We start from the raw sequence: 27485 nt of genomic DNA on the forward strand, positions 1-27485 counted from the left end.
TCTGTAGTTTAAAGGTCAAATTTATTATGAGATTAAGAGATGTATTATACATGGACTATAAATATAGCACAGCTGACTTTATTCACAGTCAGACAGCCAATGACAACCTATTTTGTAGACACCCTTGTTCTTTTGTTCCAAGAAAAGTTTGCACCATAAGACTTGGATTTAGGTTTCGGAATCTTCTTCTCTTCAACATCATAACTCCACCCTGGAGGTTACAGGGGAAATGGTGGGGGGAGACAAGAAACAAAGAAATTCTAAATTTCTCAGCATACAATATAGAGCAAATGCAACTTAAACATTTTAACTTTAATATCTTTTTATCCACATAGACGTCCATTAGTTTATTGCCTTGTAATTGGCAGCAGAGAATACTGAAAAGCCATGTGACATATGCCTGTTCTCTCAGTTGATAAGACTTCACCATACCATGTACCTCCATTTTTTTTACTTCGGAAAAAAACTTGACAGTCATCAGTGAAAATCTCAATACAAAACACTGACTGTCCTGCAAGTTCATGGCTCCACAACTCCACATATCACAGAAGCACTAAGGCTCTATGTATGTGGGGCCAAGAAATGAAAATAAGATAAGGAAAGGGGGAAAAAAAAAAATCATACAGAAGATCAATTCCAAAGGTTGGGAGAGAATGGAGACCCTGGAAAGCTAGAGAAAAAAGAAGGGTGGGAAGACCAAAGTAAGGAAGAAGCAAAGGAAAAACTTCAGCATTACAAAGGAGTTTAATACTCAAGATTTTTATAAGAACATAAAAAAATTAGGAGTAAAAGGGAATTAAATGATAGAAGACAAGTAAATTATGTGATAGTTAAGCAAGAGAAATGCTAAAAAATGTCAGAAAAGAGGAGGTGGAGAAATCAGTGTTTATGTAAATCAAAATGCAAATTGGTTGCAGCCTCCAGGTGCCTGGAAAGTTGCCAGGGCAGCACTCAGTATTCCAAAGTTTGGTCTCTTTAGCTGCAACATTTCACTCAAAGTTGAGATACCTGAGTTGAAGCTAGAAGTGGTTAAGTATGCAGTTTTAACTGATATTAATAAGATGATACTTTTCTTCCTTAGTTTTAAAACAAAAAACTTGGTAAGTCCTAGGAGGTTCAACATATATCTGGATTTTTACATTTAAGATGCTCAGAAAACATGCAAGATAATCTACACATCAAAACATATGAAGATACACAAATTGTCATGTAACTGTACTTCAATTTTGTGCATTCACAAATGTCACACAAACACTTTCTTCATGCTTATTAGGCTGAATCAATGTTAACTTCAAAGGTAACTATTCTCTGTAAGAAATACTGGAATAGAGGTTTAAAAAACATATTCTTTCCATCTGTAAGAGCACTGGCTTTTGCCTCCTGTGCTGTTTAATAATGTAAGCTTGGGTAAACAGCCAGTACTAGATCCAGAAGCACACTTTGGTATTGCAACATTCAGCATTAACACCTAACTTTGAGACAGTTGGCTGCTGGAATGTAATCAACAGTCCCAAGTTATTGCTTCATCTTTTAATACACTAGATAGAAAGGAGCTGAGGGCCTCCAAAAAGAGATCTGCGGCTGCCAGCACAATGACTTGGGCTGCTGTAGCTATCCAAGATCCACAAAGTTAGTTACACCTAACTTTGGACTGTAAGAAGCCACCATAATTGATAAGGTTTCACACTCTGGAATGGTCTCCTTGTGCTGGGCACCTTCAGTTGTTCATGACAGAGAAGAGGGCACTTTTATAAAAATACCACAATGGTGGGGGAGGTTATTCTTGCTCTGTCACACAAGCCAGGTGGATAGAAAGCAGATTTCATTATCTCTGGAAGAACACCCTCATCACCTGACTAAAGGTTATCGTGGAATAGAAAAACTCCCCATCCTTGTTAATAAAGCTGTATGTTTTTAAACAACTGCCTTGGTGATGTCAGACAGAACAAAAATTAGAATTTAGGTCCACAGGCTAAGCTTTTAATTTCATCCAGTTACAAGTGCTTCCTCCTTGCCTCGACTTCACACCATCCTCAGCTGTCATATTTTGGATAGAGATCTCTCTCACTAGTGTATTCATTGCTGTTATTCCACATTAGAAAACACATCAGATGCGGAAGACAGAAAGATAGCTTGCCTCAGGTTCCTGAAGCTCTCAGGTGAGAAAGAACTCTTGGCCCTCCCAATTGTATCAAAATACCTGCAATATCTAGTATTTGCAGAATTTAAACTTGGGGTACTTGAGGAATTTTGTAATGGAAAAGTTGGGTGGTTCATATGGGAAGGACAGAGAGGTAAGGATTTGTGTTCCTAGACTTAGATGTGTTTCAAAAACACCTCAGTCTACAAGCTAAGTTCCACTATAAATGTGTATCTAATTTATAATTTCTTTTTAAAAGCAAAACTAAATATTGTAAAATTTATATTCCCAGTTATGTCTGATACCAAAGCTATTACTCAAAAAACTATTATGTACATATCATAACGCATAAAAATAAGCCACCTTAAATAAAAACGGAATAATAATTTAGGCAAGCCAGTATCGCAGAAGTCTGGTACATCTTAACTACGGTAAAATTAAGCATGCAAGCTAAGTGAATATTGAACTAATAATATTAATACTAAGTCACAGCCTTAGTTTAGTTGGTAGAATTCCTTCGTAATTTTCCCACACAATGGAGATTCATCACTAATTCAGTGAAGGCATAACCTTCTACAGTGAACAAATCAAGTATTTTACTGGAATTTGCATCTGGAAAGGACAAAACATAACATCTTCAAGGAGCAGCACATTAAGACAGTGATATATAGGCCAGGATTCAGATTTTTCCTCTTATAGGCTGATTTTCCCAAGAAACAGAAATAGCATGAATAATCAGAAGCAAAAGTAACACAAGATTCTCTAAAATTTCATATTAAAATTGCACAGTAATTGGTGGATCCAATGCAGATATGATGATCCTATTAATTTCTTAGTGAACATAATTTTTTCACTAAAATTAAGACTAAGTTTTTTAAAAAAATCCATTCAAAGAGGAATAAAATAATGAAATTCTAGCCTCCACCATTAAAAAGTACAAATAAATTGCACATTAAATGGTTTAACTTCTTAATTGTACAAGTTAATGGACTAAACCTGTTGTTTGCGTGTACAACAGAAGTAATCTAACAACTTCACACAATTTGGTCTGACCAAGAAGCTTTACTGTCTATTTACACCAGACTGTATATAGTTGAAAGGTGCAGACCAAAGGGAAGACTTCCAAAGAAACTTACACTCCATATGCATTATACCTGGTTTTAAATCGTGCACTTAATCTTCCTCACATCCATGAGCACTAAGCATCGAGCCTAGCTCTTTAAGGAAAATGAACTTGTTTTTAAAATTAAAACAAACCCAACAAACCAATGCAGCAAAAAAATTCATACCAACACATAAAAGAACTGCTGAATATTCAAAAGGCTGAGATTATGGATACTGCTTGCAGTACCATAATTCTGTGAGAAAATACAAGCCTAAATAACGAAATAAATTTACAGATACAGTTGTTCTGATACATCATGAGCATTAAAAATATTAAGTAATGGTAACTGGCTTTTCTAACATCTTTTCCTCAAAAATTATCATCACGTGTAAGTGTTAAATATAATTTCAGTTTCCTCAATCTACAACTTCCCCATGGGGGGCAGCAGAGGGGGATGTGCTGGTCTCCTCTCTTTGGCCACCAGCGGTAGATACCAGGAAATGGAACAAGGCTGCATCAGGGGAAGTTCACGCTGGACATTAGGAAAAGGTTCTTCACTGAGAGTTGGCTGGCTACTGGAACAGGCTCACCAGGGAAGTGGTCACAGCACCAAGCCTGTCGAGGAGTGTCTGGACAATGGTCTTAGCCATATGGTTTAGTTTGAGGTAGTCCTATGAGAAGCAGGGAGTTGGACTCGATGATCCTTATGGGCCCCTTCTGACTTGAGATATAACATGATTCTACGATAAATCCACTCTGCAACATGGCCAAAACTGAAGTCCAATGTGCTTACTTAGAAGTCAATTTCAGTTCCTCTGATTATGAAACATTCACAAGGGTTCTGACCCCATTTCCTTAACTAGAAATTCAGATGGCTCATGTCAAGCCTTCTGCCATGTAGCTGGGACCCCCAGCCTGGGATACTCTTAAAAGATAAAACTATTAATTTTCCTCCAAGACCTAAGCAAGGCTTAGTTCTCATTCAAAACACATATACTTGCAAAAGCATTGCAATAGTAATGCTAAGAGGCTGGAACACTTTTCCAGAAAGTGGAAGGCCTAGATTCAGTGCTTTCAGGACCCTCAGAAATATTCCTCCCCATCTTCCTCCTTCTCAAATAGAGTACTAATGGTCTACCAGTTTTGTGGAATAGAGTGAAAACACTTTATTCTGTACTTTTACTGTTGCTAATACTTTGATATCAAGATTGCCTATATAAAGCTGAATCCCTCATACATAATAGGTACAATACATACCATTTTTTTCAGCAAAAGCAATGGCATCTTCTTTAGTAGAGAAAGTAAGAACCATGTTGGATAAAGGATCAGCTCTGTAAGAAATCAGATGGCACATTTTAAGTATATTTGAAATATAAAAGAATTACACCTGTATCTCAAATGCTAGTTAAATGATGTATTACATAACTTTTTGTAGTACACCACCTCACGAGCCATTAAAAATCCCTTTATTTTTAATTATTTCTAGGATTAATACTTTCTGCAGGGTATTTTTTCACTCTTTCAATCTGTTACACTTTCCTCCTTGAAGAAATTAATGTTTCAACTTTTTTATTAGACACCCATATCTAACCACCTGCTGAGATTATATTAAGTGTTCTGCAACAACATTTTTAGTTTCTGATGCTCTGTAGTCCCTCTCTTTTTGGAAGGTTTAAGGTAATTTTGAGTATTTCAAGGAGACCAGGAGTCTGTAGAGTGGCTAGGGGACGAATAATCTTATACAGAAAAGAGCAGAATATCAAAGTTAGAAGAGCAGAAATTAATCATAGACTGAAAAGTACACAAAAAACCTCAAGAGTTCAGCTTTGGCTCAGGTCACATGACCTTCATAAATTATTCCACTACAGCAAGCAGATCACAGGCCACCACTGAAAATGAAGCTCAGAAACACAGACCTAGCTAACTAAATACACAGTGGTTAGTTTTAGATGATCACCTATTTCTCAGCTGCATTTCTGAAAAGCATCAAACTGCAAAAAGCTTTCTGAAGCAAACTAAAATTTCAGTTAAAAATTAAACTACCTTATTTGTTGTTATAAAAGGTCAATTTAAGAATAATGACAAAAGATGAAAAAAAAAAAATAGTGTTCTAAAAATTAATCTACAAAACTACCAAAGACGATACTGGTTGTAGCAGCACAATGATGAGATAATGTTCCCCTGAGACAATACTGTACATGAACTTGGGAAACGACGAGGAAGTCAAGACCAAATTGCAACAAACTACTGAAGGAGTTGCATCTCAACTGTTCTCTCTTTGAAGCTAGAAGGGTATATGAAAAGAAAAAGCAACCAGAGATGCACTGAACTCCACAATAAAGGACTGTGACTGGCAGACAGGGAGGGTAAGAGGGGGAATCTAGCTTCCAGCAAAGACAACAATGTAATTTTATCTGATGTACACATGGAAAAATGGTGTTCACTATAAAACCAATATATTCCACCACCGCTCCCCCCCCCAACAAACAGGATAAAGGCAGAAATTACTCTATTGCAAGCCACTAAGATGGGTTCTTTTGAAGACATTTAAAGATTTCTCCTTATAAATAAATGCAGGAAGGAAAATTAGGAACTAAGAATAGTCCATGATGGGATCAGTGAAGAATCAAGTGACCCAAATACAACATGATATTGTGAAAATTTCTGCTTATTGTTCTAAATCTTCTCAACACTGCTAAGGGAACAAACAAGTTTAAGTCTGAAATGCAGTGAGGGACTGGTGCCTGTTCAGTACTGCAAGTTTGGCAAAAACATTCCAGGACAGAGGCAGTTTGGAAATTGGGAGTGCAGAATTTATTTATTCTGTTTTCACATGGGATCACCCTTCATCCAATCTAAATAGAGCTTTTTGATTTCTTTCCATATATGAGCTATTCATGTATTTAAGTTTAGGACAGTCTGTGAGCAAACTGGAGTTCAGGATGGCCAGCATGATGTCCTGAGTGTCAGCAATATCAGTGCTGCAGGATTTCATATGCTTGCCCTATGCCTGCCTGTCTTATCAGTCACTGCAAACTGGGGTTCCACCTTTTCGTAGGAGATCTTGTAAAATGAAAACCATGTACTTCCCATGTTTCTTTGTTTACAGCTTTATATTAAAAGACGTACTCAAGAATTATCCATGGCCATTCCTGTAATGAAACTTCCCATTAAAAAAAAAACCCGCTATGGATCCATTTTGTTTAAATCTACAACGCGATAATTTCACTGAAAAGAACTCTATGTTCAAGAAACAAAAAATGCAACCAAGAAAGAAAATGAGACTGTAAAATGATATAGCAAGGACCTAGAGATAAGTAAGTACACTGAATTCAGAAGAAAAGGGCTCTAACCCACCAACCCTGTTACATTATTCAAAAGTAAATGGGAAAACTTCTAAGAACTGTTCTTTGCAGAAATTAAATCTGAAGAGAAGAAACTTACATTGTTTACACAAGAAATATTCCTTTCCCTACCCCAAAATAAAAATGCATGCAGAGATGGATTAATTCAAAACAGCCATTCCTTTTTAAATTGCCACAATAAGCTCATTCCAGGACAATTTAACATACAGGTAAGCCCTTAGTGCCATGGCTTATTTTTCCAGATGGTTATACAGCACAAACGTCGTAACTGTTAGAAAGGTTAAAAGACATTGTTTTGGCTGAGATCATGCAAACCCCACCCAGGAAATAATTTGCCTGGAGAGGTTAAAGTCAGTGGAAAAAGCAAAGGGGGAGTAGAAGAAAAGTTAAATATAACCTCACCTAAAGCAGGTGTAGCACCTGCTACAGTGTTACAAAGTGTGCAGTGGTATAAATAGACCATACTCTGTGGCTAGACACTTCCGAGGCCACACAAGATCGGAGGGAAAGGTGTGTTGCTGGTCCACAGTCTATCACTTAATTAATTTACACCCTGTGAAACAACCTGGTCATTACTTGCTAAATGTAGTAACTACTTGCAGTAGCCAAGTCATCTAAGGCATACATACATTAAATCACTGAAATAATCTTCTTAAACAGCAATTTAAATTATGTTTAAAATGAAATCATTAAAAACCCCAGGGCGTGCTTAAGATGAGGTCAATGTTATATACAGGCTTAAAGTTTTAAAACAGGTATTTAAAAATATTGTGTTAGACTGTTAATTCATATTCAGTATTTTTTCTCATCTAATGAGAGTTGAACTTGGCTTCACTAATGCTTTCCAATACCAACACAGATACTATACATTTGAGCCTCCTCAATTTTTTAATGGGAAACCAACATAACAGGAAGACTTGATTTCAAACTTATTTTGAACTAATATTTCTGGATACATTTATTTTATAAATAAATAAAAAAGAAAAAATAATTTTGTGATCAGATTTAGAATGCTAAATATCAAAAAATGTGTCCTCAAATTATTTCACATTTATGGTTTAAAGGTAGGTTTTTTTCCCCATAGAATTTTGCTTGTAAGTGCTAATATGATTGCAGCCAGACATCTTCGGTACACACTGTATCCTTTTTGAAGTTTGAAAAATAATTTCTAGTGGTTTTGTTTATGTAGAATAATTAACTTTTCTGAATATGCCTTGAACAAGACAGCTTCAAATCAAAATTACAATATTGTCAGGACAATTGCTGCCACAGCCCTCACAGTTTACAGGAATTCTAACTGCACTGTAAAACGTAGGGAGTACATATACAGAGGGAAAAAAGAATTAAAAATTAGCTGCATCCAAGTTATAATTTAATCTCCAAACTACAGCATATTTAGTCAAGATTAATACTTTTCTGAATTTTGGCATATTTAAGCATTTTTACTACTAATATTAGCAACATTGAAACAAACCAAATATTTTAAATGTCTGGGGTTTTTTAAAAATACATAGTTATGGCTCATTTTAGATTTTCAGGATATTTATAAAACTTTGTAAAAAAGCCCCATCCAAAAGATAAATACTGTTTTATGTTTAACCAAATTTAAAAGATGCAACTGAGAGCTGCTTCACATTAACAACCATCTTTTCCTGATGCTGCCACACAGTAACATCACCACAAATGTAATCACTGAAGTTTCTGGTTCTTAAAACCTTTTTCAAACTCTTCCAGGTAAGGTTGTGAGCTAAAACTGCCTTTTAAACATAACAGATCATTAATCATACAACTAACAAACCCAACCACATACTGTAAGTACTGTTAAAAGACAAGTAGATTTTCAGGTAGAAAGGGCATTTCAAACATAAAGTTTACATGACCAGTAAGAGACAAATATAGAGGAAAAGTACTCCAAATTCATTAACTACTCACGTAGATGCCCAGCCCATTAAAGGGTTCTCCCAGCGCTCCCTGTTATCAAATTCCATCTTCCATTTCTTTGTATTGTTAACTCCTGCTTGCATTGCATTACGTGCTGGAACAAAAATGTGAACTTTTCTGGTTTTGATGTGCTCATCTGGAACACCAGTTAAAGTAGTGATATCCTATGAAAAATACAAGGTAACTTGTTAAAATGGGTTCATGTACATGGCTTGTAAAATAATACTGCTTATACTTTTTACATAATTTCATGCTTTATTTTTTAAGTTACAAAAATAGATAAAAATTGCAGAAAAGTATGTTATGAGACGAGCTGTACAAAAGAGAAGCTGATTCATGCTGGGACTGCTATCATCCTGCTTCACCTGGATGAATTAGATTTTGCATGGATCAGTTCCTGAACTTGGACATCTTCTAAACTACACAACTCCTAGTGCCACAGGATGGACAGTACATTCCCTCCCATCATCTGACTACAGCTACAATGTTAGGAGTGCTCCAACTTGCACCAGCTAAAGCAAATGCAGAGTATCTCTTCCTTCCCCATTAAAAAAAGTATTAGAGCTCAGCCTGAAACATCAACAAATCTTTAAGTTTTACACTACCATTAAGAACCTTAACATAACATAAACAGGACTATTCACCAAAATCCTAGCCAGCTTACTATGTACTGCAGTGTGCTTTCACTTGAGCTTAAATCTGTATATAATTAAGAGACACCAACATACATGCTGGCTCAAGAAGCATTAAGAAAGAGGCAAGGAGTTATATTTCGCACAATAATCTAGTGATTGAGACTGCAGAGTAGGTACTAGAATTCAGCTCTTTTATTTCTCTAACAAGTTGTTATCACATAAAATTGACCCCCTTGTGTTTCAAGTTCTGAATATCAGCTTTTGAGAGTCAATTCTAATAACATTCTGCAGTATTTTTGTGAAGGACAAAAGGATTCAGGAGATTCCAACCTTCCCAGAAAAAAAGGCTTGTAATATTGTATATAGTCAATAGTAGGATGCCCTCCTCTACTAAGGCTTGGATTGTGAGTCCTGAACAAATAAAGATAAAAATTGAAGGATCACAAAACCAGCCTAAAAATATTAACAGACTTTAACAACGAATAATATAGGTAAAAACCTCACAAGAATTGCTGTGAAAAATTACCCTCAGCAGCATCTAATCAAAGTGAACTTTCTCGCTAAAAACTAAACAGTAATTACATAAAATTAACCTGTCAGTTCACCCTAGTAAAGCGTAAAATCAAACATCAAATCCATCTCTAAGGATGCTAAACTACTCCTGTTCCTTACATACTTAAAAGACCAGGGGAGCTCCTTGGTCTCTCTCCCTGCCCTCCCCCTCCCCTCCTCTCTCCAGGAACAAACAGTAAACTGTTAAAAGTTCAAAAAAACACAGCAAAACTTTCCATATATTGAACTCATCTCACCAGTACTGCCATGACTTGAATGAAAAAGCAAACAAGTTTAAATAAAACACTGTGGCTTTACATGTCTATAGCTGCAAACTTTATGGGACTTTGTTTTGTAGCACACTTAAAAGCTCCTGGTGCTGTCACCAGATCATCCTTTGAAATGAGGAAAGTCTAATTTTTTGTTTTACTTCAGAAAATAAATTTTGGGAGATCAGTCCCTCAAAACTATACAAGGGAGCAAGTTAAAATCCTTTTACTTATATTTACAATTAGAACAGCAGGGGAAACAAACAAGCATGCACACTACTTTTACAACTTCTGACATTTCTACCCAAACTACCAAAAGAAACTGTCAAAGTATCTTAACAATTCCATTATAAAGTCTTTCATTAGGACCAAGTAATGTTTATTTTTAATATAGCAGTGATAAGAAAAAGAAACACTACAAGTTACTGGAATGTTGCAATATGTATGTAAAACACCTCCTGACAGACACATTTCTGACTGCTGAAGCTTAAACCACAGTTTTAGAAGGAAATAGCTTAAAGTTTTCTTATTTGAATTGGTAAAGTGCTTTGTTTAACAAAAGGGTTTTTACCTGCAGTAAAGTTTGGTGGGGCTTCAATGTTTCAGCTTGCCTGTTTATAAGAATAGGCTACTGTATCAGCCTTTATTTCTGTATTTAACAAACATGCCTATTGAGAAAATGTAAGAATATTCACCAAAAAATTGGTTTTCCCTTCTGAAATAATATGCTACATGAAACAATTATGGGTTTGTTATCATCAGATACCTACAAGCTTCAAAATAATGAACTTTTTGAAAAACTATTATTATTCTCAGCAACTCATGTCCATTATGAATTTTATGCTTCAATGATTCAGATTTACAAGTTTTTCAATTGTTCCAGAATTATCTGGATTTAGTAAAATAGGATACTACGTTAAATAACATTACAGACATATACAGTTTCCTTTTTTGAAGCCTGCACACCACAGAATTGTAAAAAATACTACACATACAGAACACAATCTAAAAAGAGTATTAAAAACCAGCAAATTCTATGTTTATGAGGCAACAATAGTAGAGAAAATCCTAGACTTGTCCATTTGGATGAAAATAAAACCAAAACCCCAGACAAACCCTAAGACCCTTCAAGGCACGTTTTCTTGGGCACTCTGTTGGCTCCAAATCAAAGTTATTTTACTATTAATATAGGATTCATCCCACAAAAAACTTTTCAAGGTGAAAATGAAAACCTGCCTACTTTTTGAAACTTAAGTATCTACATGGAGTTCCCAGCTTTTCATACTTGATTCATTATAGCTGAAGTTTCCGTTCCTTCTGGGAATCTGGCAAATTTTTATTGCTATCTTCCCCATTTTAAAGCTGGCAATTGAACAGACAGTTGTTAGGACAATGAGTTTCTGGTGTCTGAAGCCCAAGTTTTCCTGAAATAAAATCACTGGTTTTGCTTGCTGTAGACATGTAAGGTACTGTAGCATAGCTGAGCTGTTGCCAAAGATATGGAATAAAAAGGCTTGGCATCTATCACATACTTGACACCTAAAGAGCACAGAAGCTCTAAAATTCCTATTCCCTGTAGGCGCACTCTTAGTCTAGACAAACTGATTTCTCACACATTTAAAATGCATTACAACACTCTATTGTGATCATTTCATCCACACAGCTCCAGCTAGTGACAGAAGAACCTGTCCTTTAAGCGACATTTCAATGGGCTAAAGCTCCCGCTCCAAGATGCCATTAAAACAATATAATACTTGAAAAGAACTATGCTGCACTGGGTTGAACTCTTTACTGCGTCTTCAGTGCTTTGTTCTGAGTTTAAGTTCTCATTGAAACTACCTGTGAACCAACTTTCCAAAACAAAGATGTTTTTGACACATGATTTCACATTACTATCTTTTTTCCTGAAGTGTTCCTTACTGAATTTTGCTATACTAGCATATTAAAATACTAGTGAGGTGTTCAGCATTCAAAATTCTAATAAGGTGACAATATAAAAGACTTGAGATTTGAACTGTATAGGTTTGCTTTACTAAAAACAAACAATCCTGCTTTTCACATTTTTAATGCAGGCTATCATCTAAAAGATGCATTCTGACATTCTGTTTTTTTAATAGCAACCTCTGAATTTTTTTGTAATTCAAAAAAATAAAATAATTATTCTAAAGCATTTTGGCTCCTCTTGGAATAAGCTGAGAGGGACAAAACACATTCTTTAAAAATCAGAAATCACATCAGATTGCTTACAAATGAAGAGGAGCTTTTGTCTTTACTATAACATACACTACTTAATAATACTTGTCATGGTAGAAAGACTGGTAAAGCCGTTCTGGAAAGAGTAGTAAGAAATTATAAATGTGCTATATAGCTGGGAGAAAAACTCTTTCACAGAGGCAGTGTCAATGAAAGCAGTATTCAGCATGAAGATGACTTTTAAAGGAAACAAGAATTTCTTACTTTTAAGCACTGCACTAATAGCACAAATTCCAAAGTGGACAAGAAATTGAACTCTGTAATTCAAGGAGAAGACACAAAATAATTGAAAGTATCTCTGAAAACAATTGTTTTTGAATAGATGGGTCAGGTGTGCATAAAGGTATTGTGTTTCTCCTGTGACATTTCTTTCCATGCATGGACAAAAACTGTACATAACCACTATCAACTATCTACTGTTTAGCATCCCCCCTCCCTTTTTTTTTTTTTTTTTTTTTTAATAAAGGAAACAGGGAACAAGCAATGGGAAGTTGATGTCAAAACACAGAAAAACCTCCCAGCAAGCTTCCAGCAACCACCCAGGATTTAGAGTCTCGATAGCTGCTCTCTTTTCAATACCAGAATTTCACACATTTCAATGACCATTATGACTTCAAAGAATCAAATTTTCATCATTGTCCGTCATCTGCCGGTTGATTTGTATAAAGGAGTTCTTCTGCATGCACTCTAGACAAAGGGCTTCTTACTTTCGTGGCTATATATCAAGTTTAAAAGTTCTGTTTGTGACAGTTGTGTCTGTGGTAAATTAGGGTAACACTGAAGGAGTGCAGCTGCTCTGCAGGAACCTCCTTTTTGGCATCATTTCACTTAAATAAAAACTGAATAATTAGCTTCTGCCTTTATTAAACCGCAAAAATGCCACTGGCCTTCGTAATTACTTCCGGTTGCTCCACCTACTTAACCTCAACAGTTTACACTTGTTAGAAAAGGGGGAAAGTAGAAGTTTTCTGTACTTTGTAAGAGTTTACAACAGCTTGCTCTCCTCCCCACCCCCAACATGTTTTACCAGACTACGTGCATGAAGTTTTGCTATAAATTCATGTTGCAATACACTTTCTTTAGGAGCTGTTATATCAAAGCACAGAACATCTTGCATAATACCCACAAAATAGCTGCTGCGAAAGGAGCTTTTTATTTAGTGTGCTCAGATGCTTAGACTGTAAATCAGGAAGAGAACATTTATGTTTCTACACTTCAAAACAGTATTTTTGAAACAAATGTAAGAGAACAGAATCTATTATGCAAATTGTAAGTGGAAAAATGGAGCAGAATGAACTAAATGTGGTCAGACAACGTTTATCTAACAGCTACAGACATAACAAGGGGGGGAAAAAAGCACATTTGCCCTTAGGAAACTCTGTATCACACAGAATACAGTTTTCTTCCAGGCTTCACAATCATTTTGCATTATCACGGTAATCTGTGAACAACATGGTGTTACCCGTAATGTGTTCTCCCATTTAACCAATGCAGAACGATTAATAGGGAAGCTGAGAAAACCAATGAAAGAACCATATTTTAAAAAAGAAAACTGAACACTGTAAACACGAAACAGGATTCAATAATAATAATGATTGCATGAAAGCTTCCATTTAAAAAAAATCTCTTTCCATGGACGCTAAAGAGAAACTGGATATGGAGAAAAGGATATGCTGAAAAGAGGGTCCAACATAAGCAGAAGTTGTCATGTTATTGGTATCAACATAAGTCTATCACAAGACTTCTTAGACTACTGACTGCCATCATGCAGAGGTGTCAGCATCCAAAACAGTTCAACATTTGCAAGTGCTGTTAGCTTGAGCAAACTCTACCCAGCTGTGAAATATGAACTGGTGAAGAGACAGTAACAGTCACCATGGATAAGCACGTGCTGTTACCACAAAACCTCCTCGAGAACTTCCCCATCATCCCACTGCACAAAGGTTCACTCCACTTTCTCAATATTTTGTATGCCCAATATTACTCCATGCTGCTTGCACAAAATACTACAAACATAATGGCATAACACATCCCACACACCATTAAATGAATTTCTCTTGGATTTGTTCAGCATGAATGCAATGAAAGAGTAAACAGGCATAACTGATTTGACTTCTAAAAATCCCAGGTACCCTCTATAAACTGGAATACATCTTCACACTAGTAAGTAGAAAACTTTTCCCTCACCAACCCTTCTTTCGCATCTTAAAGCATTTTACTTGTAGTTTGCATTACATTCTCGAATTTTGTATTCACATTTGTTTTCCTGCAAAAGTCACAGAAAGACTGTATTTATAAAGTAATTAACAGTATATTATGGCAAAGGCTGCCGAGTTGTCCTTTTGTTAGTTTAAATTATAACACTAAAAATAAAAACAAAAATCTCAGATTTTGAGCCTCTCGGTGCTCTGGCAAACCTCAAAACAGAGAAGCGTTTTTCCTGACAAAAATGCACAAAAATACCTATCATTCACCCTGCATCTAAAACAACATTTTAGAAATTTAAAAATGAAACATTCAAAACACGTAAAGTCCCATTTTCAGCACAGTTGGGTATTTCATGCTCAGTATAGTTTTTCTGCCAAAAAAGAATCAAAGAGCAAGACAAAATGATTATTTATTAATAATTTTTTTCCTCTAACAGTATGTCTTAGTTTTGTAAATGTTGTTTGGGTAAATATTATTAAATTAAAGAGAAGGGGAATCAAATATCTGAGCTTACACTTCGCATTTTCTGTGTATGACTGGAATTAAGAAAATCATTATTAAACGTAGGAAAGTAAGGGCAGTCAGGGGAGAAGAATATATTTCATAAAAATATATTGATGTTGCTACTAGTAGCAATTAAGAGACTTCAGTGGGGTCATGACATTCTTCAAATTGAGAAAATGATAAACAGCGTGCTTGTCTCGAGGTAGAAAAAAAGTCGATTAAAACAGATCTTGTAAATTACTTTTTCTTCCAGCACAGCAAAACTTAGAGATAACATACCTTCTAGAACTAATTCAAAGCATATGTAAGCAAATCTTTTGCTTACATACACACAAGTGGCTTGTGGTTTTTTTGTTATTACCTGTGAGGCATTTAAAAATACAGTTTTCTACAGCGCACAATCTTCAAGTATTCTACAAGAACTTCAAAATCCTCCGATCAAAAAACATGTGAAAAAATAGACTATATCAAAGTTTTTAGACCATAAACTTTCAAATAAAAGAAGAGGCACATTTAGAAAGCGGGTAACCGAACAACTGACATAATCTGATTCTTCAAATAATCTACAGCTATGGCAACACTCTTACTGCCTTACTACCGTAAGTAACTGTTCTGTCAGTTGGAAAACAAAAGACCAGGCAGGAAGGAGCTTTAAAGGAAAGAAGACAGAAGTAGTAGCCAGTAGAGCCCACCTAGAACAGAAAGCTTTGTACAGAATCCTCTGATTATTTTGATTTTGTATATACTATTAAATAAATAGTATATTGTAGTTCACTTGCAGTTCAGTGATGGTGCATTCTTCCAAACAAAATTTATTCAAGTTCCAGTTCTGAATATTATGCTATACGCCTAGCATACATCACAATAAGCAGACTGGCTTGCAAAGATAAAGATAGTATTTCTAGAATATCTTGGTGAATTATTCACTAAAGATGACTTTTAAGCTTACAGTCTGTAAAATGGAGTTTTGATCATGGACACCCAAAGCCCTAACCAGCAGCTCAGGGTGGGGTCTTCCATATCTAAAGTGTGAACCAAAATTCAGGTTACTCTTGCACATTGGGAACAACTTCTGTATTTTTTTTGTTTCTGACGTCACTTTACTGAAGTCCTTGTTTTTTAACATTCATTAAAAGTTACCTGTACTTACAAAATAAATCGTAAGCATATGACTTAAGTGAATTTTACAACGTTACTGTTTTTCAGGAATTCTGCCAGGAACAAAAGAAAAAAATAACAGTTCAGATCTGCTTTATGCCTATTTCAAAACCTTACAAAGCCTCCTTTAAAGTACACATGAAGAAATTTTCCAAATAAGGCCCAGGTAGAGTTCCCAAATACAGGCACCATTTGTTTCACCATCTTCAGCCTTTGGGGGGCAAGGAGTCTAATCTGTGTTAAATGTGTGTCTGGGATGCTTTTTCTCAGTTTTATCGAAAACTCCCTTACCAGTTCAAGATGCGAAAGACCCAAGAGAGCATGACAAGCAGAGCCTAGCAGTGAACTGGGACACTACTTACACATAAGCAGTGTAATTGCTGCTGTGAAGTAAGAACACCTTGGCCAATTCATACTCTAATCTGGACAGCAAATATCCTTAAGTCTGAGCTGTTGGGATCAAATTTGGATGTACAGCAAAGTTGTAAGACTTGGTAACTCTAGTAAAATTTCCTATGTAAAAAAGATTATCACTACAGTATATGAAACAGCCGTTGTGGATTCAGTTGCAACTATCTCCCTGGGTTGACAGGTAAAGAACACCGATTTAAAAAAAAAAAAATAAAAAAAAAATCATTATTGTGCATTCTGGTGTTCTTTTTCTTTCACCTCCCAATTACCTATTAATTCCCTATTTAAGGATAGCTGTTGAACACCATTTAAGGATGAAAATCAGGCTTCTCTTTATTAAAAAAAGTCATCCAACAAAGGTGGGAGTGAAAAAAAACCCCACCAAAATCCAGTGTTTTACAGTTTAGCTTGACAATACTGTCACACCAGTGTATGGTCTGCTACTAAAAATCGTATTGAGAAATCCTGAGTTCATGTAAACCAATGCTTGTCTTCATTGTGATGCATGTTCTCTATTTACATCTTCTTTATAAAGAAAGTGATTTCTGTAAATATATCTTTGCTACATAGTAAGAAGTCATGTGAGACAAGGGAGAAAATTCAAGCAAATCCCCAATGAAGAAATGAAAATTATCAGCAAAATCCCTGTTGGTGCATGATTTTTAGAAGAGACGTTTTATTTAAGAAATTACAAGGAAGCTAGACCTATTAAAAGCTGTCCCTTACCCCAATGCAAGATGTAATGCTTCTGTGTAATATGCATGGACTTTAAAAGCTGAAAGAAAACGCTAAATAGTGTACATAATTTCCATACACAGCAGGTAGTGAAGCAAGAAAAGAACTGACACAGTTACTCTCCTTAAAGAGATGCACAATAGAGAACTGTTATGCAGTGTTAGTGTACTGAAGGTCTATGCATCAGGGATGTTGCGGCTATTAACAGCTTAAATGTTCACTGTATTTTGTTAATTAGTGCATGCAGCTTTTAAGCCTTAAAAACTGTTTCAGACAGATATTTTCTAACTAACACAGTCATGATTCCCTGGTGGGGATGGGAAGGGTTGATGGAGCTTCAACTGTTTCAACATCAATAAAATACACAGCTTAATATTGTTGGACAAAATGGTTTCTTAAAATTTATCTATATGCTTAGTTAACATGGAAGCTTTCTACAATGTCTCTCTAGAAAGCTGAATCATAACTAGAATGTATTAGTTTTTAGCTTGTTCTAGCTAATAGTCTGTCCCTCTAATTTGTGCTTTGGTCTTTATATGTTTGGCCTTGAAGGTTATTTCAGGACAGAAATCATGGTTTTACACTTTCTGATTCAATAGAGAGAAATTCATCACCAATTAAATTCAGTAATTCAACCTGATACACTACTACTTTGCTTTCAATTTTCTATTACTGTGGGGAAAAAATAAAATCTTTAAAAGAGTACAGCGTACAACTGTGTTTACTAAACAGTGATAAAAAAGTAAGAAATTGTACTAGAAACAGACATTACAGAATCTATTCAGCTTCTGACTTATCAGAGAATCAGAATCAGTTGACCCAAGACTGCTTTCAACTGGAGTGGACATGGCAACAACAATGTGGTCCTAAGAAAATGCTCCTAAGCAAAATTACGAAACAGAAGAATAAAGAATAAAATACTAGTGCAAACAACAATTTTAATCTTAAAAAAAACCCTTCTGCCTGGTTAACATGGTACTCAGTGAATATATGACTTATGATGATGATGATGTTGGTCTACAAAGAAAAATACTGTTTATTTTTACACATGAATATATGTGTACATCTATAAAATGAATCTGTAAGGAAAAACTATCATTTTTTTCAGATGTTTGTAATCAGAACTACACACCAGAGTCTTTAATTTTTTTAAAACACTTGCAACATAATTACAACATCTTTCAGAAAAATACTGTATTTGATATGTCTTATCAGCATTTTGTAGGAATTCCTTATAGCTCAGCTTCTCACTTGTTAACCCAGTTGTCACACTAACAGATAATAGGATAAAAGTTATTTCCCCATCATGCAAACAAATGGGCTTTATGGAGTGAACCTCATAAACAAGACACTGAGAACTGGAAGAGCATCTGGTTCCATTTCATCATTGATCTTCTGAGCAGAAAGAAGTAGTACTAAAGAAGCACCAAGCTTCCAGCATGACCAAGATGTTCAAGGATTCCCACAGGATTACTAGCTTTCCAGACAAGGAAAGATTTTGCTTTCTGACTTACATATATATACAAAAAATTCAGAAAGACAAATTTGAATGAACAGAAAAGAAAGCGCTCTACAAGGAACTGTTTATTCACTATTCCTGACAGGACAACAAGAATTCCTGTCACCTACAGAAATATTTCCTAAGAGGGGATACTAACTTAGGTGTTCTAAAAAAGTTTCAGATAATTCTATGTTTTATGAGAACATGAAAATACTATCTGGTCTTTAAAAAGCAAAACTACTAAACAAAACATCTCCAAAAATGAAGTTACTTCTTACTCCTGTTGATTACTAGGCTGTATCAGTGGTTTCCTTTTATTCTTTCTAGCAGATCAGAAACATTGCCTGCATATTTAGACTTATAAAACCAAACAAGTATCTGCATGTTGAATAACCTTTTGGAAGCCTGACAAACTAAACATGGCACAATGATACTCCTTTAATTTTTTCTGAGCAGCCATCATAGCATGCTCTTCAAAACCAGTATTCTTTGATAGAAAATTAAATACCATGTAATGAAACAAAAAAAAAAATCACCTGCATACCCTTCAAAGAGACATATTATTTTATCCAGTGCTCCAGACTAAAGCCTTGAAATTTTTGCACAAGAATGCTGCATTAAGGAAGCCCAGACAAAACAAGACACTCAAGATCTTAGAAGCTTGTGTAACCTCAACCTCAGACACTTCTCCTTCCAATAATACGCAGAAGAGATAGCACTACCATGCACCAAAGGCTCTCAGATGAAGAAAACAAAATCCTTTATCCTATTCTAAAACCGAAATAAACCTACATAGGGATGAAAGCACAATTGCTCTCACTGATACAACTACATATCACTTTATGCCAGGTTCTGGGCTACTTGCAAAACGTGTACTTTCCTAAACTGAAAAACAAAATTAACTCAGGCTGATGTTTAGTAATATAATAATATTTATTGCTTTTAAGACAACTAAAGGTGATGGCAATTTCTTTACTTGGACTGTCATGGTTATAGAAAGCTTCTTTATCATGGGGAGTAACTTGTTGCCCGCAGACATTCTTGCGGAAAGCTCTTTATCGGTATCCAGCCAACCGGCTTTTCTAAACCACTGCAAGCTTCATCAAACACAACTGCATACAAAAACAAGTTGTAGCAAGCATTATAGGCTGAATTGAGCTAGGATATTCCAACCAAAAAGGGATTTAGTTGCCAAACAGCAAAATATAGAGAATTTGCACTACTAAAAATATGTACATAGCTAGATAATCAGGTAAATACATACACAACTACACCTGAGCTTGTACTGTATTTAAGGCCAAATGCAAATACCAGCCAAAACTGTAAAGAAAACGCCAAATTATTTAAATTAAAAAACCAAAAAAAAATCACTGTTCAGAAATAAATGTATGCTCTGACAGACCAGTGTGGTGTACAAGAAGTGAGAAGGACTACCATCCCCAAAATCATTACAACCTTTAAACTTCACATTAGCTGCTTGACAAAGTTATCCAAGAGAGTTTTTGCTTCCCAGAGCAGTCTTTCTTAGCCTTCACTGATGGGAAAATAATTTTTTAAAAAATTTTAAAAACCAAACCAACAAAAAAAACCCCACCCCAACTTGTTAATAGATTATGTTTTGCAACAAAAATGCAGATTCACAAATAAACTATCAGTGATCACAAAAAGTAAAGGCCTTTAAGTATTTAACTCTATGCAAGACCACTCTTAAATTAGATACTTTAATAAAAGTAGATGTATATGTATTTTCACTTGTGAATAGCCTTCTCTTTTGAATATTTCACTTTTATTGAAAGAATGCATTTAATTTTTAAATAATTCTCCTCTCCACTGGAAATTAGTATCATCCAAGTGTCAAAACATCACCACTGCAGATGACTGAATGCAAACTAAACATTACTGAATATGAAGTGAAACAAGAATACAAGACACACTATATTAAATATTTTATCAACTACCAGCAAACAATTTTATCTTGAATCTCAAATACAACACAGTTCAGATAAGCTGGTCACCTGCTCACTTGCCACAACTGTGATAGAAGAAAGTACTTCTCCGAATCATAGCCTTTATATGCAAGGCCACTTTGGCCAAAGCTAGAAACTTTCTCAAGACATATTTGCAAAGTAAAGCATGGAACAAACACTTTTATTAACCTCGGTTTACATAACACGTTTATTCATTTTTCATTATTCTGAAGCAAAATGCAAGCTGCTTATCTAATTAAGGAAAAAAAAAAAGAAAGAAATAGAAGGACTACAATCCACAGAGAGAAATGGGTAACTCTCTCTGAAGCCCCATACAGATTTCCATACTAGTAACTTGTACCCTTTGAATGCAACTCCTCATCATAGTCATACAAATAAGGCACACAAAAATTTGTAAGTTGCATTCCTCATCTGAAGAGGAATGCTGTCCTGAACTGAATCCTTTATGGTAACCAGTTGAATAAATATTGCAGCTAGAGTGGATTAAATGAAGAAACGATTATTCTAAATTCTTTTATCCCATTAAGTTACTTTAGGAACAGCTTGAACTCACCCTCAGGGAATAACCCCCAAGGGGTTAACAGCATTTTGAAAAACCAAAACACAGAACATCCACTATACCCTTATTATCTAACACAGTGGTAATGCTTGGAGAATTCTTGGCTGAACAGTACTTTCAAGACAAGGAAATCTAGTAAGCCTGTCTTTAATAAACGCATACTTTGCCAAGTGTTTCTCCTTCACCGAGTTGCAAAAACAGCACCCATACACAGTCTTCAAATGCAAGGCCACACTCTCGCACAATTTTATGATATATCACTGCTTTGGTTTTCAGAGTATATACTCTCAGTTCTTGGTAAAAACTGTTGGTAATGATCACACTTTAAAAAGCATGTTAAATCCTGATTTCCTGTTCTTTGTTTCACAGCACTATACACTATCAGATTGAGATTTGAAGAAGTTTCATCATTCCAGGCTACTTTTCACTTGTTTGTATATTTTATTTTGAGCTGCAGTATTATCACTGTTTATTATAGTAAATTCTATGCTTCTCGAATAAAACAAAGATTATACAATTTCACTAATTTCTAAGTCTAGCCAAAATTGGGATTCGGATGGTGAACAAACTATGACTCAATCCTGAAAACACCGTGTGATGTTTGCTAATAATGCAGTCTTCTAGAAAAAACGGACTGGAGTGTTTCCGCAACATTTTTGCTGAAGAGGTTCATGTTCTAAGAATCCTGTTAATACACTGCTATTCCTGGATTATCCAGTAGTAAACACTTACAACCGACAGTAATTGCTACTTCTGGACAGCCAAGAGAAAGCTGCAAAGATTCTTAATATCAATTTCACAGTAGTTATTACAATCACAGAAACATTTAGGTTGGAAAAGACCCTCAAGATCATCAAGTCCAACCGTAAACCTAACACTGCCAGGTCCACCACTAAACCATGTCCCTAAGCACCACATCTTCTAAATACCTCCAGGGATGGTGACTCAACCACTTGCCTGGGCAGCCTGTCCCAGTGACTGACAACCCTTCCCGTGAAGAAATTTTTCCTAATATACAACCCATTTCCTCTTGTCCTATCACTTCTTACCAGGGTGAAGAGACCAACACTCACCTTACTACAGCCTCCTTTCAGGTAGCTGTAGAGAGCAGTAAGGTCTCCCCTCAGCCTCCTTTTCCCCAGGTTAAACAACCCCAGCTCCTTCAGCTGCTCCTGACAGGACTTGCTCTCTAGACCCTTCACCAACTTTGTTGCTCTTCTTTGGACAGGCCCCATCTTGTAGTGAGGGGCCCAAAACTGAACACAGTATTTCAGGTGCAACCTCACCAGTGCCAAGTACAGGGAGATGATCACTTCCATAGTCCTGCTGGCCACACTACTTCTGATACAAGCCAGGATGCTGTTGACCTTCTTGGCCACCTGGGCACACTGCTGGCTCATACTCAGCTGGCTGTCAACCAACACCCCCAGGTCCTTTCCTGCTGGACAGCTTTCCAGCTGTCTTCCCCAAGCTTTAAGTGTTACACGGGGTTGGTCTGACTCAGGTGCAGGACCCTGCACTCAAGACTTGTTGAACCTCATGCAGTTGTCTTTGATGCATCAATCCAGCCTGTCCAGATCCACCTGTAGAGCCTTCCTACTCCCAAGCAAATGAACACTCCTACCCTGCTTGGTGTTCTCTGGCTCCAGTACCCTGAGAAACACCACTTGTGACCATCCACCAACTGGATTTAACTCCATTCTCCACAACTCTTTGGGCCCAGCCATCCAGTCACTTTCACCCAGTGAACAGTACACCTGTCCAAGCCGTGAGCAGCCAGTTTCTCCAAGGAGAATGCTGTGGGAAACACTGTCAAAAGGCTTTACTAAAGTCTAGGTAAAAAATAGCTACAGCCTTTCACTCATCCACCAAATCCACTTACTAAGCCACTTTGACCTAGGTTGCTGCAGTACAAAGCATTTATTGCTCCTCTTGAACATCATCTGAAAATTAGGAACTGCTCATCCTCATAAAAGGGTTCCGATTTTTGGCACCCAATTTGGTGTATACAAATTTTCTTTACTGATTTATGTAGAGTTTGTCTACAAGGAAACTGGCCCTCTGCTGAGGTTCAGTACTGAGACTTCTGAACCATTTCTGAAAAAAAAAAAAAAAAATGTTAGTTAACAGTATAGGCAACACAATTTCAGGACAGGTGCTGAAATGTCAATAGCATCATTGTAGTTAACCTGTCATGCTTATGAGTTCATCTCTACACATTCTCACAATGCTACAAAACCTACCTTAGTACCATTTCAGTTGCACTTCATAGCACTGCTCTTGAATGCTTAACTCTGTCTAGCAACTCATTTTATCTTGGCCTGATACAGAATAAAAATATCTCTGAGATGGATACAACTAATAGCTGATCCTTAACCACAGTACCACAATCTTTCTAGCGTCTCCCCAGTGACCAAACTCTGCAACTGCTCTTGCAATAATTTCTGCTTTGAGCTACAGCATATACATTATCAGTGGAATATTCTGCTTTAGAGATGCAAATTATATGTTCTGGCAGTTGTTCTAATTTTGAAATATTCTTGCAATGCTGGTATCATTTAACCACTGTAAAAGTCCTTTTATGCCAAATATTTGGGGGTACCTTCCAATTGCAGACAGTAACCTTCACAAAAGTGCCTAACCTGTAAAAACTTCATGATAGACACTGACAACACAATGTTACCAGCACTGACTGGGAAGCCTGCTTAAAGCACACACACTTAACTGGACAACTTTTAGCTACAACAAACAGTACTGATGCACCCAACTAATGACAACTGAAAGAAATCACAGTAATTTAAAACAGTTCAAACCCTCATTTTAGAAAAAAAACACTGAAGATTTTTATAATGATGATGGAAGCTATGTTATTCCATACACACAAACAGTTAAATCATTTGGAACATTACCTGAGGGGAGATTTGCTGCAGACAGCCCTTGTCCTCTATAGCCCAAATTTCCTAATGCAAGCAGGGTCCTGAGAGACTACTTTTCACACAGCTATTTGTCCATACTCTTGGAATATGACCTAATTGGTGGCCAGAGATAGAAAATGTGATGCAAGAACTATATTTCTGTTTAGCTTTGTTAATTTTGTATGTCATTTTCTTCTGATTTAACTGTTAGTTATAAGTTGTTTTATTCAGTATTCACTGAAAACAGCTAGTAACTGAGACAAAGATATCATTTCTCAGATGTGTTCTACACAAGCTGAGCATTTAACTCCCTTTACATTTAAAAATCCCACTTTTTCCAATATGAAAAATTAATGTAGTCTAAACTATTGTATTTTCTACTATTTCATTATAACTCATTTTTCTGTTGTATTCAACACATGCTGGGCTGCAGTAAGAAGGTGACTGACTACTACTTAATAATTCAATGTCAGGATGCTCCTCCCTCTGCTATTTCATTTGTGTTTCCAAAGACAAGATATATTTTAGTACTTAGAGACCCAAATGGGACTCTAGATAATTCAAAGAAATCCCTGTTTGATCAAGTTTTAGCACATACATGTACACACAGGAATACAAAGTCTACAGAAGCACTGGAAATAGACAGATTAATTCAACTAACCACAGTGTTACTCTACTAGCCTCATAAACATCAACTCACCAAAGAGTTCGGTTTCAAAGTAAGTCACAAAAGGAACAAGGCAAACAAGGATAACCACATACCATTTTCCACCTATTCTTGCTTCTTCTTTCTGAAATGCATGTAAAAACCACCCATAAGGTGATATCAGGCTTTTTAAGAAAATAAAAATATTACAAAGCAACAAACCCATCAAAATATGATTTCATGATTTCTAACAATAAGATGCATGTATCTGGCAGTAACAAAAGACAAGGGTTCTCTTTTAACTAAAAGTTAAGCATGAACTTCTGGAATACAGTTTACAACTTGCATGGAAACAATAGTCATTATGTTTAGCAACAATATTTGAAAACCAGAAAATTCATGTAATGTGTTAAATCAGTTTTAATGGGTTGTAACTAATCCTACTTAAAATTCTGAAATATACTGCAACAACCTTAAAATATGTTAATACAGTACTCTATTCTTCCAGGAGCTTTAACAGGTGTCTAGAGAACTTCTCCTAATCCTGAAAGAGTTGAAAACCACATCAAAACTCTTTGTGACGATTTTCCTTGCTAATGGAATAGAAATTTTTCCCCATTAATAGAACATCAATTATTGGATATTTTATGGCATTATGAAAACTCCTCCAAAAACTTAAACTAAATCTGCGAAAGAAAATTTGAAAATAATATTCTAGTTTTCTAACACTTTGTTTCAGGCCCCACAACTATCTGGAAGATTTGTGCATATAAAACGTGCATGTACATGCACAATTTTATAGGAAAATACTATTCAGTCTGACATTTAACCTAATACTTGAAAGAACTGAGAGTAAAATATTAATGTAGATACATTATATGTATCAAAATTAAACAAAATTATTCAATGGCTGCTACTATGAGATCTCAAAAAAATTCCCAGTAACTATGATATGAGCATCTTCAACTTGATGAGAACATATGACATTAGAAATAATCACTTCATTTACAATTCATTTACACTATCAAGAAGAGAACAGAATAGATGTATTTCAAATTAGTATCACTTCAATTCAACTGGAAGTATTAACTCTCATAGCTAGGCAGGGTAATATACAACCCTAACTTAGGATAATATACATTTAAATACAAAGTGGAAGACAGAAAAGTATTTACTTTGTGGGTCTGTCTTTGCACTATAGCCTCTTTCAGATCTATGTATCCATCATCCAAGGTCACAATAGGGAAATGTAATACTGTAAATTCTGGAAGTATAAAAACTCTATTTAGTTTTGTTTTGTTTTGTTTTTTTTTACATTTTAAAGAACAGCGCTACAATAATAAAATGTAATTCATAATTTGTTGAGGGAAATGTAGGTCTCCTGACTTGGTGAACTTTATTTACATGGTGACTCATGAACTCTTCTAAATTAAATTAAATTTCCTGAATCCCAAATTATGCAACTGGATTAGCAAGATGATCATGTTCGCTAGAATACAGTATTTTTTCCCTAATTTTTAAATTTAAAATTATACTATTACTTTTTAAATTCAGACATTTTACAAAATAATTTTTTTAAACCTATGAGTAGATTAGTATTGCTAATCTATATTACAAAGCATGAGGAAAAAAAGCCCCGAAGAGTTGTTATAGTACGTGTGGTTTTTTTCCAATAGCCTGTTCAACTTGTAGTTATCATTACAAATGTTCAATTTATAAATACAAATTCCAAATATTTCTAAAGTAGTTAATATAGCTTCGGGGATACAAGAAAGTCCACACAATATGAACCGTCTGGTACATATGATGGGATTTCTTTTTTTCCTGAAGATTCAAAAGTGACATGAAAACCAATGAAAAGCATGCTTCAGCTGTGACGCATTCTCTCCAGAAGTCTTACAAAAATTATACTATTGAATAATGTAAACATAAGTGTAAGGTTGCATCTAGAGTAACAGACCACACATTATGGAAGAACTTACAAGAAAGATTGCCAAATTTCTGATCTGCTACTGATTAGCAGAAGAATGTTATGCATTTGTTCCTAGTTGTAATCTAACCTTCATGCATATTCAAACGCTAGAGTATATGTGCATAGTAACAATAAACTTGCATGATGCTTCTTTATACGGTTTCTTTAGTAATATGGGTCCTAATGAAGATAATTTCAGAAGGCTGGCAAATTCTGTATCATTTCACTACAAAGAAAATATACCCAGATTTCAATAAGAATAAACAGCTCATACTGGTCCTTGGCCATAACATAATAATAAACAAGGTACTCATCATTTTATATTGCTTAACACTCTGAATGCTGTATTTCCTTCACATGTTTATGTTTTACTAATGTTACCCTTTTAAAAACGTATGAAGGATTGCTGCTTTGTAGTTCATATTTATACAGCTTTCCTAGAAGAACACAGAATACCATACTGAATGCCTATTGTGCAGAAATAACCCTGAAGGCTGTATCATAGCAGTATGCAGTAGAAAACCCTTACCAATTTTTCATCAACTGTGATGAGTTGCGTGTCTCGAGTCTGGTCCTGTGCCAGCCGCCATGTGGAAGTGCTCAGTGACCTGCGGTGCAAGACTTGAAG

At 35.6% G+C, this 27485-nt stretch overlaps 1 protein-coding gene across 1 annotated transcript; it reads right to left on the reverse strand.

The window, feature by feature from the left end:
• Positions 1-27485, reverse strand: NDUFS4 (NADH:ubiquinone oxidoreductase subunit S4; the record flags this gene model as incomplete). Its single annotated transcript, XM_026865792.1, has 4 exons — positions 1-211; positions 4503-4576; positions 8543-8715; positions 27387-27485. Coding segments are annotated over 4 exons (450 nt in total), but the record flags the coding sequence as incomplete, so codon positions are not given.

This window comes from Athene cunicularia, assembly GCF_003259725.1.
Source record: "Athene cunicularia isolate RWA chromosome Z unlocalized genomic scaffold, athCun1 chrZ_part1, whole genome shotgun sequence".
NCBI lineage: Eukaryota > Metazoa > Chordata > Aves > Strigiformes > Strigidae > Athene > Athene cunicularia.